A 13,916-nucleotide genomic window follows, 5' to 3' on the forward strand; every position below is an offset into this window, starting at 1 on the left:
TGGTTACTAGGGATTTCTGAATTCAAAACATAGCTGGGGTTCGCAGAACATTTGACCAGTGCCCTCTGAGATGCGGATGAGGCAGTGTCTGTATTGGATAACCGCCCTCTTCTTGATGCCACCCTGATTGATGCCAAGAAACAACCAGCTGCCTTAGTTGAATGCCTCCGCTGTTATAATTTCACTGAATACACAGCCCGCATTTACGCTGCAGGGGACAAACCTGGTCGTATAATGGCATGGCCGGCCTGACAGGAAACAAATATTTCCCCAATCGCAGAAATTGCCCCTGCTGCATGCCCAATTTTGAGATCCCAATCAGTTATATTACAGACATTTAGTTCATACTATGCCGAGCTATACAGGGTGCATCCCACCCCACCCCCTGGCACATAAGACATTTCCTAACACCCTTTCCCCACCATTAACGCTTTGATACAAGAGGAGTTAGACAAACTCATTACTGTGACTGAGGTAAAGAAAGCAATACATGGCCTAGCTTGCAATAAGACCCCAGGGCTAGATGGGTTTCCAACTGAATACTATGATTGTTTCTCAGTCAGCCTGGCTCCACGTTTAGTCAGGTGTATAATGAATCCCTAACCGCCAGTATTCTTCCAGCTTCCCTCCAGGAGTCTCTTCTAGTATCCCTGCTGAAGCCTGATAGGCAGTCCACCCACCTCCGCTTCTATCGCCCGGTGTCCAAATTGAACGCCGACTAGAAAATACTCTGCAAAACCTAGCAAATCAATACTTGAGTGTACTTCCTGCCCTCATTCATCCCAACCAAAATGGATATGTACCAGGAAGCAACACGTCTAATAATTTTAGAGGACACTTCCATGGAATGGATCAAGCCTCGCTGTGTTACGCGCAGGCAGCATGCCTCATTTGGACCAAGAGAAGACCTTTGATTCTTTGTCTTGGGAGTACCTCTTTGAGGTTCTACGGGCAGAAGACCTGGGCCAACGCCTGCTGAGCTATACAAAGCTGTGGCACACAAACCTGTCATTTAGGGTGCGCATTGGTTGCTTGATTTCACCCCCGTTTCCAATAGACCGTGGCAGGCATCAGGGCTGCCCTCTCTCCCCAATCTTATTCACAATCATCATAGAGCCACTGGCTCATCTGCTTTGCTTGGAGGGCCAATAGTGAGGGATCCCTTTAGACGGAACCATACACTCTGTGTCGCTCTATGTGGATGACATATTATTATATGTCCAAGACATGTCCTTAATATCAACTGCTTTCCGGGACTTTGAGGAAGTAGCTGGCCTCCGAGTGAACTGGGGGAAATCATGAGCCTTTCAACTTCGCAGCAATGCCTCCTAAAGTAATCCAAATAGGTAACAATCCGCTAGCCTGGAGGACAGCTGCGGTCCGTTATCTAGGGGTTTGTTTACACGACTCCCAAAAAGATCAGTTTGAGGGTAACCTTAAATGTGCCAACATGATCCTTAGATCCCAAATCCGCTTCTGGCAATGGCTTCCCCTTGCACTCACAGGTAGGATAGCACTTTCAAAAATGATCATCCTTCTCCACCTCCTATATTATTTTGTAAATGTTACCGTGTTTTTCCAAACACAGCTTTTTCTGCGATTTGGATTAATTGTTGGGGGACCTGTTGTGGCGCGATGGGAGGCAACGGGTGGCTCTTCAAAAACTTCAGCTGCCAATGGGTCATGGTGGGGTTGGGGCGCCATCCTTTGAAACTTACTAACTAGCAGCACAGCTCTATTGAGTATCCCGATGGCTGGCAGGAACAAACCTATATGAGACAAGCACAGGAGACAGTGCTCCCACCCCCTATATAATACACCAGCCCTTACACCCCACTATCATGATATGTCGCTCCTGGTCCCTGCACGGGTGGCTCACCCATAAATGTCTAATTTGGGTTTTCCAGCTTACGAGTTAAATCATTCCATACTCCCTCATAATTCCCCTCCAGGGTTTATCAGGGCCCTTAGGTCCGCTTACGGATGAGCAGCGATCGGAATAGCATGCACACTCCTTGGAAATGTTGGGAGACTTTTCCCAAGATGCCAAGATCTTACATTCAAGCAAATTTGTCAGGACCATAATATTCCCCCAGGACAGTTACCAGTATATGGCCAATTGCTTTTGGCACTCTGATCATTATGGGGAGCACTAGATGAAGAACCGCCTACCAATTCTGTGATATTTACTCTATACCTGATGGAGTAGGTCGACATCTCATCACATGGCTATTCAAAGCTATTAGGAAATGCATAGACATCTCTCTAGTTCACCATCATCGCCTCTGGGAGGAGGACTTTACAAGACCTCTTCACGACCCTGAGTGGTCTAGAGCTGTGGAGTCCTGTAAGACTTTTTCGAGGAATGCTCGTTTAAAAAATATCTAATATATGATCCTTCACATGGCCTATGTTACACCCTCTTAACTTGATCGTATGTTCGCTGCAGCCAACTTCACTTGTCCCAGATGTCTCACTCAGGCCACCGACCTTCGGCACATGCTTTGATCCTGCCCCAGCATAGCAAGTTATCAGCACACAATACATACTTCATTATCCATGGTCACAAAACTTACCATATTAAATTCATGGGAAGCTACCGTTTATGGTATTTTCCACAAACAAAAAAATCACAGGGTTTGAGTGCGTTTTTCCAACCTCACTCTCCTATTTGCCAAGTGTTTACTAACCATGCACAGGAGAGCAAACCACCCGCTGGCTCTCTCCCAATGACGCAAGGCACTACTTCGATGGGGAGAGGCAGAAAGGTCTGCACTGCACTGGGAGGAGACCCGTTGTATATGCCCGCGCCCTATAGCCAATGCCTGGGATACTATGCTTATTCAGTATGAGGAACTGGCCGACGAGGACATCTCTCCCTCACTGGGACAAATTTAAGAGCCTCAGGTCCCCAGCTACCCTCCACCTCCATCTGAATATGCTAAGCATTATACCATTATCGCTTGTGCTTCCCTGGTTTCTTTTTCTAAATTCTGCCATCCATCCCCATTTCTCATTGGGTCACCCTCATCCTTCTTTACACTGCAGCACATAGCTGAAGGACTCTGACATTTTACATCATCATGAGCCAATGTAATTTACTACTAGCCTATTGTTTGTGCAGGTACTGAACATTGATATTTCTCATGTACTGAAATTGTATTGTATTTGTAAATTGCTACCTGTTATTGTTTTTGTCCTGCTACAGTTGTTGATGTCTAAAAAAGAATTCCACCCATTTGTTGATTTCATCCTGCTACAACTGCTAATGTCTAAATTTGATAAAACCCAATAAAAATTGTTTAATCATTAGCTACCCATTATGCTTCAGCATGAATCATCATTAAGTCATAGCCTCCAGATCTTTCAGTGATCGTTCAGCTTGCTCAAGCATGGAGGTCAAATCCTTAAGGAGATGAAAGCCCTAGGTTAGCAATTCTCTGAACCCAATTCTGTGATCTGAATCCTAATACAGAACTGTTCACACATGACTACACCTGAGCTTTGGCAGAAAAGCTGTGATGGGTTAAGAACATCTACATCTTATCTACTTCATTGATAAAACTCTTTCGACCCTCCCAAGTTTCCCAAAGCTGACTTTATCTTCAATACTTTCAGCACTGGGATGTAACCCAAAGGAAGTGCAGACCTTTCCAAAACTCTCAAATAAAAAAAGAAATTGTTCCTGTTGCATCTGAAGATATAGCTTAATGAGTTAATGAGCATTTTAGCATTCACTAATTGGATGCATGCTTACCTCACAACAATTTTTCATTCAAGAAATAAAATTCATACAAAAGCAGTAATACTAGAAACACTTTACCAGCCAAAGATACAGTTTAACTGCTGAGTCCTTGCACAAACTTCCAGCCTAATTCTTAACAAAATAAACACCCCGTGAAGAGTTTACGCAATATTGCACTGGCTACTCTTGTTTAATGAACTTGTGTTTATGTCTTCTGAGTTTAATCATCCTGTTGCTTTTCTTGGCAGATGACATTTGATCCTGAAGTGTTCTTCAATGTACTTCTGCCGCCAATTATATTTCACGCTGGATACAGTTTAAAAAAGGTAATTGATGAACACAATACTTTTGCTTTTGAATACTAGAGACTTACTAGAGATGTTACATCGAAAGTTTCTGCATGGAATGTGCAGAATTCTTTTTACAGGTGGACTTCCGGGCTAAAGGTAGTAGAGTAAAAACAATTGTGCTTATTAATATGCGCTACAACTACGAATTGTATGTTTTACATACATGATCCACACAGATAATACAGCAATTAATGTTGAAATTAAGTTGTCAGAATTAATTGTATTGATCCAATGCGGACCCAAAAATTTGGACCGGGACGAACTATTTCATTTACTTTGGCCCATACACATACACCCAGCTCCCTGTTGCGCTGGTGTCAAGTTTACGAATTTCTTACCACTTCATATTCAGCAGTTGAAATTTAGACAGTTCATAACCTACACAATAAACCTTCTAGTTCAAATTTCCATCTTCTTGGTCGATGGACCAATTAGTTGAACAATTGAAGGTAACAGTCACTCAAATAATAAACGAAAAAATAATCACAGACTCATTGTTTGCAATTTGTTAAATTTATCTAACTCAAATTGCATTAGTCTTAGAAAATACCTTGTGAGAGAAAATACACTCTAAACTGTCAACAAATAATAAATCTCAAGAAACATAGGTTGCATGGAGGGGATAGATATAGAGACATCAGACATGTGCATAAATCATATTCTCAGTTCGGAAAGATAGATAAAGAGGCAAAAAACCATGGATTATAACTTCGAGTTATCAAAGATACCAACCCAAACAATACGAGTGAGGAAAACCACCACCCAGGCCTAGGTAGCGGCAGGGGACCCCCAGACAAAGAGTCAGGGATCAAAGACTCTAAGATCAGGATAAGGATAGGACTGGAACAGCTAGACTTCTCTGCAACCCGACTACCAGCAACGCACACTTACTCTCCTTACGCCTGATGCAGCAGCCGCATCTGCTGCCTTTGCTTCTAGCCCCGCCCCTAAGTCACCTATTCTTTCTACCGTTACCATACAGATTCCTTCCCACTAAAGTTGCTAAAATTAGCCTTTCTAGCTACGGAATTGGTCAAAACGTGGGACGGATGATCACCCTATCCTTAAGTCATACTTCTTTGACAAACCCCATTGTTAGGCTTTTCGTTCCCACATATTCAGTATACATCCCTATTCTCTCATGAGGTGAAAGTCTTTGTCTTAAAGACAAATTTTAATAGATTCAACATTTTGTGGATTTTCACACGGACTCAGTGGAGTTGGCTGCGAGTCAAACGTCATGTCCTTCACTGTGCCATGCTCTTTTAGCTTGTTCAGCGTTTTAGCCACTCAGTCACGTGGTTTATGCACACTGCAAGTTTCACTCATCACAGTTCGGCTAACTTAACCCAAAATGGAGACTCGTCCATTTACTAAAAGAACGGAAAGCAGACATTTATTAATATTGTGGTAATGAAATCTTCACTGTTAACCACCTACCTTAACTTTGGTCCATGTTAACAGTTATCCCAGCATAGCATAAGCAGAAAGCAGCATTAATAATTATGACAAAAGCAACACACTTCATTCTTTTTACTACATATACATGCAATGTGCCATGCAATACATTCATAACACGTTCTACACACCATATTACATTTTCGGTTATTTACGCAGTGCTAAGATTAATTTCATGCATATTGCAAAGCAAAATGCCCCTTGTGTGATGTGTGTTTGCACATTCAAATACTTACTACTTAAAATGTGTACGTATTATAGGGGTACTTGATACAAGCGGGTTTCTTTTCGTTTTTTTGTGAACCCCCGCTCCATCAATTCCCTCCTCTGATGGCTTTTGAAGCCATCATAAATACTCACCATACCGAGTGCCACCTTTTCATTTTATGTAGAGTTTAGTATCTTTTTCTCCTTTCATGGCACTCTCTTTTAGTCTTTTTATTATATCATAATACTCTTCATTTATCTCTTCTAGTTCTATTTCATCTCTTTTTCTCTTTACTCCTCTCTTTTTATTCTTTTTATCTAATATCATTTTTCTATCTTTCATGCACATACAACGTTTATACACTGTTATTATTACTAAAATTGTTAATGCTATTGAAAGTACTGGCATCACTATCTTTCCCAAAAGACTTTTCCAAAACGTTGAAAACCAATTTCTCACAGCTGTAATACACTAACTTTCTCCCAAACACCGTAAACCTCCAGTTGGGTTAAATCTTTATGCAACTTGGTAATATTCCTCAGGTATCCTCCTATTCCTTAACTTTTATCAGGGATAAATGTACAACAGTGTTGAATTTTTAAGGTTCCACAGACTCCACCCTCCTTTGCCAAAATAATGTCAAGGGCAAATCTATTTTGCAAAACCATTGATCTTATTGCCACCATTTTGGTATCAATCATTAAAAATTCACCAGCAGTATCTGTTGATAAACGATCAACCACTGTAGACAGTTTTCAAATTTTATGTGAATTTAGGACTACCCCAACTGAGGGTATTAGTGCAGAAAATAAATCACCTACTATTTCCAAAAAACTTGCTCTCCTTTTACGAGTTAACCCTTGCTTTATTTCATTAACACTATGATCTTTTAGGTCTATATGATAGACCTTTGGAAAGACAATCCCAAAGTAACAACTCCCATACCAGTGGGCAGGTAACCTGTAATAGGCTTTCCTACCACACACATAATATATCCCAGGGAAAACAGGATCAGTTCCACCCTTTAATCCCCAACCTCCAGTAATTTGGAAAGTATGCTCACATTCACTAGTGCCAATAAAATAATTCTTGTAGTTAGTCTTTGCTCTCAACAAACATAACTTTCTTTTCTGTGACCAGTCCAGGGACATTGCAGCATAAGATTCACTTTTTTCATATTTTCCCTCTCTAAATGCCCAAGGTGGTTCTTGTGTTTTTTGCTTAGCAGCTTGCTTCTGGAAACTTTCTCTTCTATGTTCTACCATGTCCATAAACAGTCTTTCTTCATAATGCAATCCGCAGGTCAAGTTATTATTATAAGCATATTCTAGATCTAATGGTTTAGTAATATGGAAACATTTACCCATATAACGTGCATGTGTTCCACTTTCTAATTTGTTTAGTTCTCGTATAATATGAACTTTAGAAAATACTAAGGGCCTCATTACGATGGCCATAACGGAAAACGGTACCGACCACCAGAGGTGCGGCGGTCCAGCAAGACCAATTAGGTTGCAATCGCCACCCTGGCGGTTGCATCCAGAATCTTCAACGTTGCGGTGGGCGGTGCTGTAAGCAGCACCCGCTGCAATTTTGAAGTGGCATGTTGTGCATTGCCATGCACAACGTGACAGGCACCGCGCGGTGCCTGCCACCTTGTATGTCGCAATGAAGGGGGGTACCCACCCCCCCCAACACCCCGGGGGCCCGCTACGGGCCCCCAAAGAGATTTCCGTATGCCTTTCCATGGCGGAGTGTCCGCCATGGAAAGGCATACCCACCGCATGCATCATATTGTGGGCCTTTTCCGCCCGGCCGGCAATCGTGCGGATTGCCGACAAGCGGAAAAGCAGCGGACGGTCTTTCCGTCCGCTGCGGTACCCCCACCATACTAATATGGTGGGGGTAACAGGTACGGATGGCAGGTGGATCGCCACCGCCGGGCCAGCGGTGGCGATCCGCCCGCCATCCTAATGGGCCCCTAAGTCTACAACTGTATATTGATACTCGAACTTACCTTCCATGTAAAATAGACTACTAAGGACACTACATCAAACAGCATATGTTAAAGACAGATGATGGTAGGTTATACCTTCAGAGGCAGAAAATGGTAATTTCATGCAGACATAGCAATTACTCACATTCATGGTATTAGTATACTCGTACAACAGTTTAGTAAACACATTTAAAGAAAAGTCAGTAGTTGATTTGTCATGATGGAAAATACTTCCATCTAATTGCTCTTCATTAGTTTTCGTTATCTGTTTAGCAACATCTTTCATTACTTCATTAGAGACATCATTAGTGTTATTTCCATTGTTATTCACATAAAAAATTGGTATGACAACAATTAATAGGATCCACAAGAATGTTAGTAGAAAAACATTACCTAAGCAAAATTTGACACATCTACGTTTTAGTTTAGATTTTGGTTGTCTAGTCACTTAATTTCCTGCCATTTCAGTGCTCTACAAAAATGGAAAATTCTAACAATTACTCTATGTTAAGGTCTTAAGAAATAAATCTAAGTAAGCCCTTATCTAAATAAAACAATAAATAAAGGGGGTGTAATCCTTCACCTAATGACGTTCGTCTTTACCTTACTTGGATAATTCCGAATCCATAGATGACTTGATGTGACAAAAAATGTCTCTGCTTCAATTTGTAACAGTACTTATTAAGGTGGTCTTAATTTGTTCTCATCTTCTTTTTCAGTATTACTACTCTTGTGTTCCTCGCATAGGCCTAAACTTTCAAACTCCTCGAGGATCACGTAGGTCCATTCTGGGGCTTTGTATTTTCTACAGGAAATTCTTGTTCTTTTTGATTTTCTTATTTTGTTTTCCACTAAATCTGCCTGTTCTGCCTGACTTGAAATCTTGTTGCTTTGGCCAACAGTCTCCCTTTCTAGGTTTCTTTGCCTGAACTATCTTATCACCTTCTGTGTTCTGTTCAGCATTTCTCTTATTCTGTCTTACTTTTGTCTGTTTTTCTCGGCTTTCTTGGTTCTCAGTCTCTTTAGGGTCAGTGCTTGATTCTGTTTCACTAGCTATTTCTCCCTCTTCTAATTCTTTTGAAAGCTCTTTTTCTTCTGGGATGGTCTTTGGAACCTCAGCTGTTTCGTCTTCTGTTTCAACAGCTGTTTCACCTTCTCCTGGTTCAATAGAAGTCTCACCTTCTTCTGACTCAACAGCAGTCTCTTCTGTCCCAGTATCTGGTGCCCATTCTACTCAACTTGTGCTTGGCTGTTCATTGTCAAAACGTTTATCAGAATCTGTCACTCCAGACTCTTCAGCTTCACACACTTCAGCTACTGGTTGTAGATTTCTGTTTCTCAGTTGCTGCTCATCAGGTCTTTCGATTGGACTTGGAACTAGACGGGTATGGCTTGCATGTATCCAGGTTGGCAAACCAAAACACGTCACTGCTGTGGTCGTCACCAATATGATCTGGTAGGGGCCGCTCCAACGGGGTTCTAGACACGTCTTCCTCACGTGCTTCTTCACTAGGACCCACTCACTCTCCAGGATTCAGGTCTTGTGCTTGATTCCGCTGAGTCGGTGTGGCATCTCCTCCAACCTGGCGAGACACAGAACATACCAGGTCAGCCATTCCTCTACAATAGTCTAGCACACGGTCATCGGATAGGTTCATCAATTTATTTTCAAATATGTATGCTTGTCTCATTGATCTTCCCATCAGCACCTCGTGGGGACTTAATCCAGTCTTTTTGTCAGGTACACTTCTGAGACTTATCAATACCAAGGGCAAAGCATCAGGCCATTTTAGTGTTGTGGATGCACACACCTTCTCTAATCTGCACTTTATTGTGCCATTAATTTGTTCTACAATACCAGATGCCTCCGGTCTGTAGGCACAATGCAATTTCTGTTCAATTAGTAAAGCAGCACAGATCATTCAAATTATTTCATTAATAAAATGCAGTCCTCTATCTGCTTCCAAAGTGACTGGAAAACCAAATATAGGGATCAATTATCTCAGCAACAATTTTGCTACAGTAAGACTTTCATTCCTTCTCATTGGGTAGGCTTCCAACCAGCGAGAAAACAAACAAACAATGACCAAAACATACTTTAGTCCATTACATGGTGGTTGTTCAATAAAATCGATTTGCAGTCGGGTGAAAGGTCCTCCTGCTCCCTCGATTACACCCCAACTTACAACTGTCTTTCTTCCTGTATTTTGTTTCTGGCAGATAACACATCTTTGGCACAGACTTTCAGTGATCAGCCCAAACTTGTACCAGGACTGCTTGGACATTCTTACCATGGCATCTCGTCCAATGTGCGCATGTCCATGGTACATCCTGGCCATGTGAGAAAGCAATGAATCTGGTAAAACTGGTCTTTCGTCATAGTATACCCAGATCTCTTCATCATTTTTCCTTCAACCTGCTCTCTTCCATTCTTCCTTCTCTTTGTCACTAACTTCTTCCTGCATTTCTCTCACCTCGTCCCAAGTCTCAAATGTGGTGGTAAACATAAGGTGGCATTCGGTATTTCCTCTTTCTATTGATCTATTTATTGCCAGGGTGTTTTGAGTACAGTAACGCTCTAATTGATCTGTGTATCTGTTACCCCTGGTTACATTATGATCTCCAGATTGATGTGCAGCACATTTTACAACTGCAATTCTTTTTGGTAACTGCAAAGCTTCCAATAATTCCTTTACAGTTTTCCCATTCCGAATTGGAGAACCAGAGGAGGTCATAAATCCTCTTTGCATCCATAACTGACCAAAGTCATGTACAACTCCAAAACCGTACTGACTGTAGGTGAAAATCATTACTTTTAGACCTTTTGCCAATTTACAAGCTCTGGTAAGAGCGACCAGCTCTGCAACTTTGACAGAATGTATGCCTTTTAGACATGATGCTTCCAGGGCTCCAGTCATTGTATAGGCAGCATAACCAGCACACAATTCACCCTTTGCATTCCTCATACATGATCCATCTACAGATAATTCACAATCAGATTCTTCCAGCGTTTCATCTGCAATGTCTGGGCGGGGCTTAGTGCAAAGCTCCGTCACTTCCAAACAATCATGTTCTTCTTCTTCTCTCACCTCTTCACATCTTGAATTTGTTAATAATGTGGCAGGGTTCACAGGAGTGCATCTTACCACTGTCACATTTTCAGCACCTAGGATCACTCTCTCGTAATTAGTCAGCCGACTATTTGTCATATGTTGAGTCCGAGTACCAGCTAAATGTATCTCAAAAGAGTGAGGCACATAGACTTTCACTGGGTAACCCATCACAATTGATTCACTCTGTTCCAAGCTCACACAAGTGTCTGCTACTGCTTTTAAGCAACCAGGTAATTCAGTGGCCACAGAGTCCAAAGTAGCGGAAACATAAGCTACTGGACGTCTCGCCATTCCATGTTTGTGAGTTAAGACTGCAAGCGCACCTCCATCTCTTTCACTTTTCTTTGTTGAAAATATTTTTATTGAGCACTGCATATGGTTCACACGTGTACACAGTAAGTGATATGTGTTTTGGAAACATTACAAAAGAGCAATTTGGCATGAGTCTTATCCACTTATCGTTACCAAACAGACTTAAAGCAATAGGAGCGTACAGGAAGTACAACATTACTTACAGCAGAAGTGCACAAACTGCAATCTCAGGCAGCTAGTAACAACTCTAATACATGCTATCCAGTACAGTACCCATGTCACCCCCCACCCAAAAGGACCCACCCTAAACAATACCCCAACGAAACTAGAAACCGATATGCCGCTTTATAGACTAAACACCTCGCTGATGTACCTGCGTCCGGTGTGTGTCAGGCCTAAGAACCCCAATAAGGGGCGTGTACCAAGGGGGGGAGGGAGGGGTGGACCGGGGAACAAGGAGGGGAGTAAAAGGAAGGAGGGGTAGATGGGGAGGGAGGGAGGGAGGGAGCAAGAAACCCAGCCGGGGGGAGGGGAGTGAAATGAAAGGGAGGCACCCCGGTAGAGCATGAACAGTCATGAGTCTGCCTTCTTCTAACCCACTGTACCACTCTCCTGCAGACTATACTGGGATACCACAGGGTCAACTTCCTCCACCGCCTTAAATTGTTCTACTAGGTGTGCCCAGTCCATTGCAATCGGACGCTTCCGCTGTCCCCTATTCTCCTCTCGGTATAAAGCCTCCCTTTCAGCTACCGCCCATCTGCCCACTTCTTCGCGCCAAGCACCCACTCGCGGCGCTAGGGTAGACTTCCAGTGTTTTGTTATCATACGTTTTGCCAATATTAGAGCCAACCCTGCAAATCTGCGTATCAACTTTTCTTTTTTAGGGAGAGGGAATAAGCCTAAGAGGCAGGCCTCAATGGTGTCCCATGGTGTGCGCTCCATCAACACCTCCAGCCCCCGATTAACCTCTGACCAAACCCCGCAGCCATGGACAGTACCATATCATATGTAAGAAATCTGCTTCAGGTGCCTTGCATCGCGGACATGCCGCAGACGCCGTGGGGAACATCTTTCGAATCGTTGCTGGGGCAAGGTATGCTTTATGCAGGATAAACAACTGGATCGTTTTTAAGCGGCAATTCCGAGAGACCCGCCGGGGATGCTCTAATATTTGTGCCCATTCCCTATCTTCCAAATCCCGCCCCAAGACCACATCCCACTTCTGCCTAAGATGTAGCAGTGGGGTATACAAATGTTCTCTCAAGCCGCGGTAAAGCCAGCGCATCAAGTATCGGCCATGTCCCATAATGTGCAATGACCTCAGCAATTAAAAAGTTGGGGGTTCTGCTCGATCTGTGTACCAATAACTTCGAATGAAACGCACTACAGCAGCATGCGTGAGAAATAAGGTGTCAGGCACCGAAGTGGCACGTACAAACTCGTTATGCTGCATCAGTTGGCCCTCGAAAAAGAAGTCCCCAACTGTCTTCCCCCCCACCCGAGTCCACTCCTGTATTTGGATCATCAATAGTACCCTTCGCCTAGTAGGCAGTCCACATAGAGGGATATTCGGGGCGTACGGCGATGGTACCCTAGCTAACCTTTTCGCCTGTGCCCAGTAGTGCAATACGACATGCAACAAGTAAGGAGGATCCCGCAATTTCTGTGCACCCTGTCATAGCTGTGATTGAAGAAGCCCTCGCTTTAACAATTCAGAAGAATACCCAATTTCAAATAAATTCTTACCCGCCAACCAATATGCCAGCCACTGTAACTGTCCCGCTATACAATACGACTTAAAATCAGGCGCCCCCATGCCTCCTGCAGTAACGGGCAGCTGTAGCTTAGTCAGCGCCAATCGACGCCTGCCCGACCCCCACACCAAAGATACTAATAACGTATCAAGCAGTTTAAAAATCCATGCCGGTAGGACCACAGGTAAGTTCACAAAGTAATAAAGGAGGCGGGGTAGCATAACCATTTTCGACACCGCCACTCGGCCTGCCACCGTCAAAGGCAACGAAGTCCAAAAGGCAATCTGGGAGCGCAGCGAGTTTATGGCGCGGACTACATTACCGTCTATGGTATCAGCGTTTGCTATACAAATATTAATCCCCATGTATTTAAAAGTGATAGGCTCAACTTGGAAATGCAATTCACCAAATTGTAATGTAGGAGGCGCATTTGCATTACAGAAGGCAAAGGCTACCGATTTAGAAGCGTTAAGATCCAAGCCCGATATTTCCCCAAATTTAGAAAAAAACGCAGCTATTAGGTGTTTATCATCCTCCAAGTTACGAAAATATAACAGCATATCATCCACGTACAAAGACACCGACTGTATCGCCCCACGCAGCGGAATGCCATATGGGGCCATAATCTGACGCAGGTACTGTGCAAGAGGCTCAAGGGCCAACACAAATAACATGGGGGATAAGGTGCAGCCCTGACGAGTACCCCGGGATATTGAATAGGTGGAAGAGATGGTCTTACCCGTCTTAGCACGCGCCGTGGGACAAGTGTACAGCAATTTAATCCATGCACAATAGGACGGGGGCAGGCCAAATTTAGTCAACACGGCCAGCATATACGGCCAGCTGAGAGTATCAAAAGCTTGGTGCACTTCTAAGGACAAGCAGCTGGCAAGAGGGAAAGAATCAGATGCCGCGTGCATCCAAGCATGAAGCCGGCGGATATTCAAAGAGGTACTGCGTTGGGGTACGAATCCACA

At 43.3% G+C, this 13,916-nt stretch overlaps 1 protein-coding gene across 1 annotated transcript in view; it reads left to right on the plus strand.

Moving 5' to 3' along the window:
• SLC9A9 (solute carrier family 9 member A9) overlaps positions 1–13,916 on the plus strand; it is a 2,902,095-nt gene that overhangs the window by 247,191 nt on the left and 2,640,988 nt on the right. The window contains exon 3 of the mRNA XM_085633573.1: positions 3,994–4,071. Coding sequence (XP_085489699.1) covers positions 3,994–4,071 — 78 coding nt within the window. The remainder of the gene's footprint in view (positions 1–3,993; positions 4,072–13,916) is intronic.

This window comes from Triturus cristatus, chromosome 11, assembly GCF_964204655.1.
Source record: "Triturus cristatus chromosome 11, aTriCri1.1, whole genome shotgun sequence".
Taxonomy (NCBI): Eukaryota; Metazoa; Chordata; class Amphibia; order Caudata; family Salamandridae; genus Triturus; species Triturus cristatus.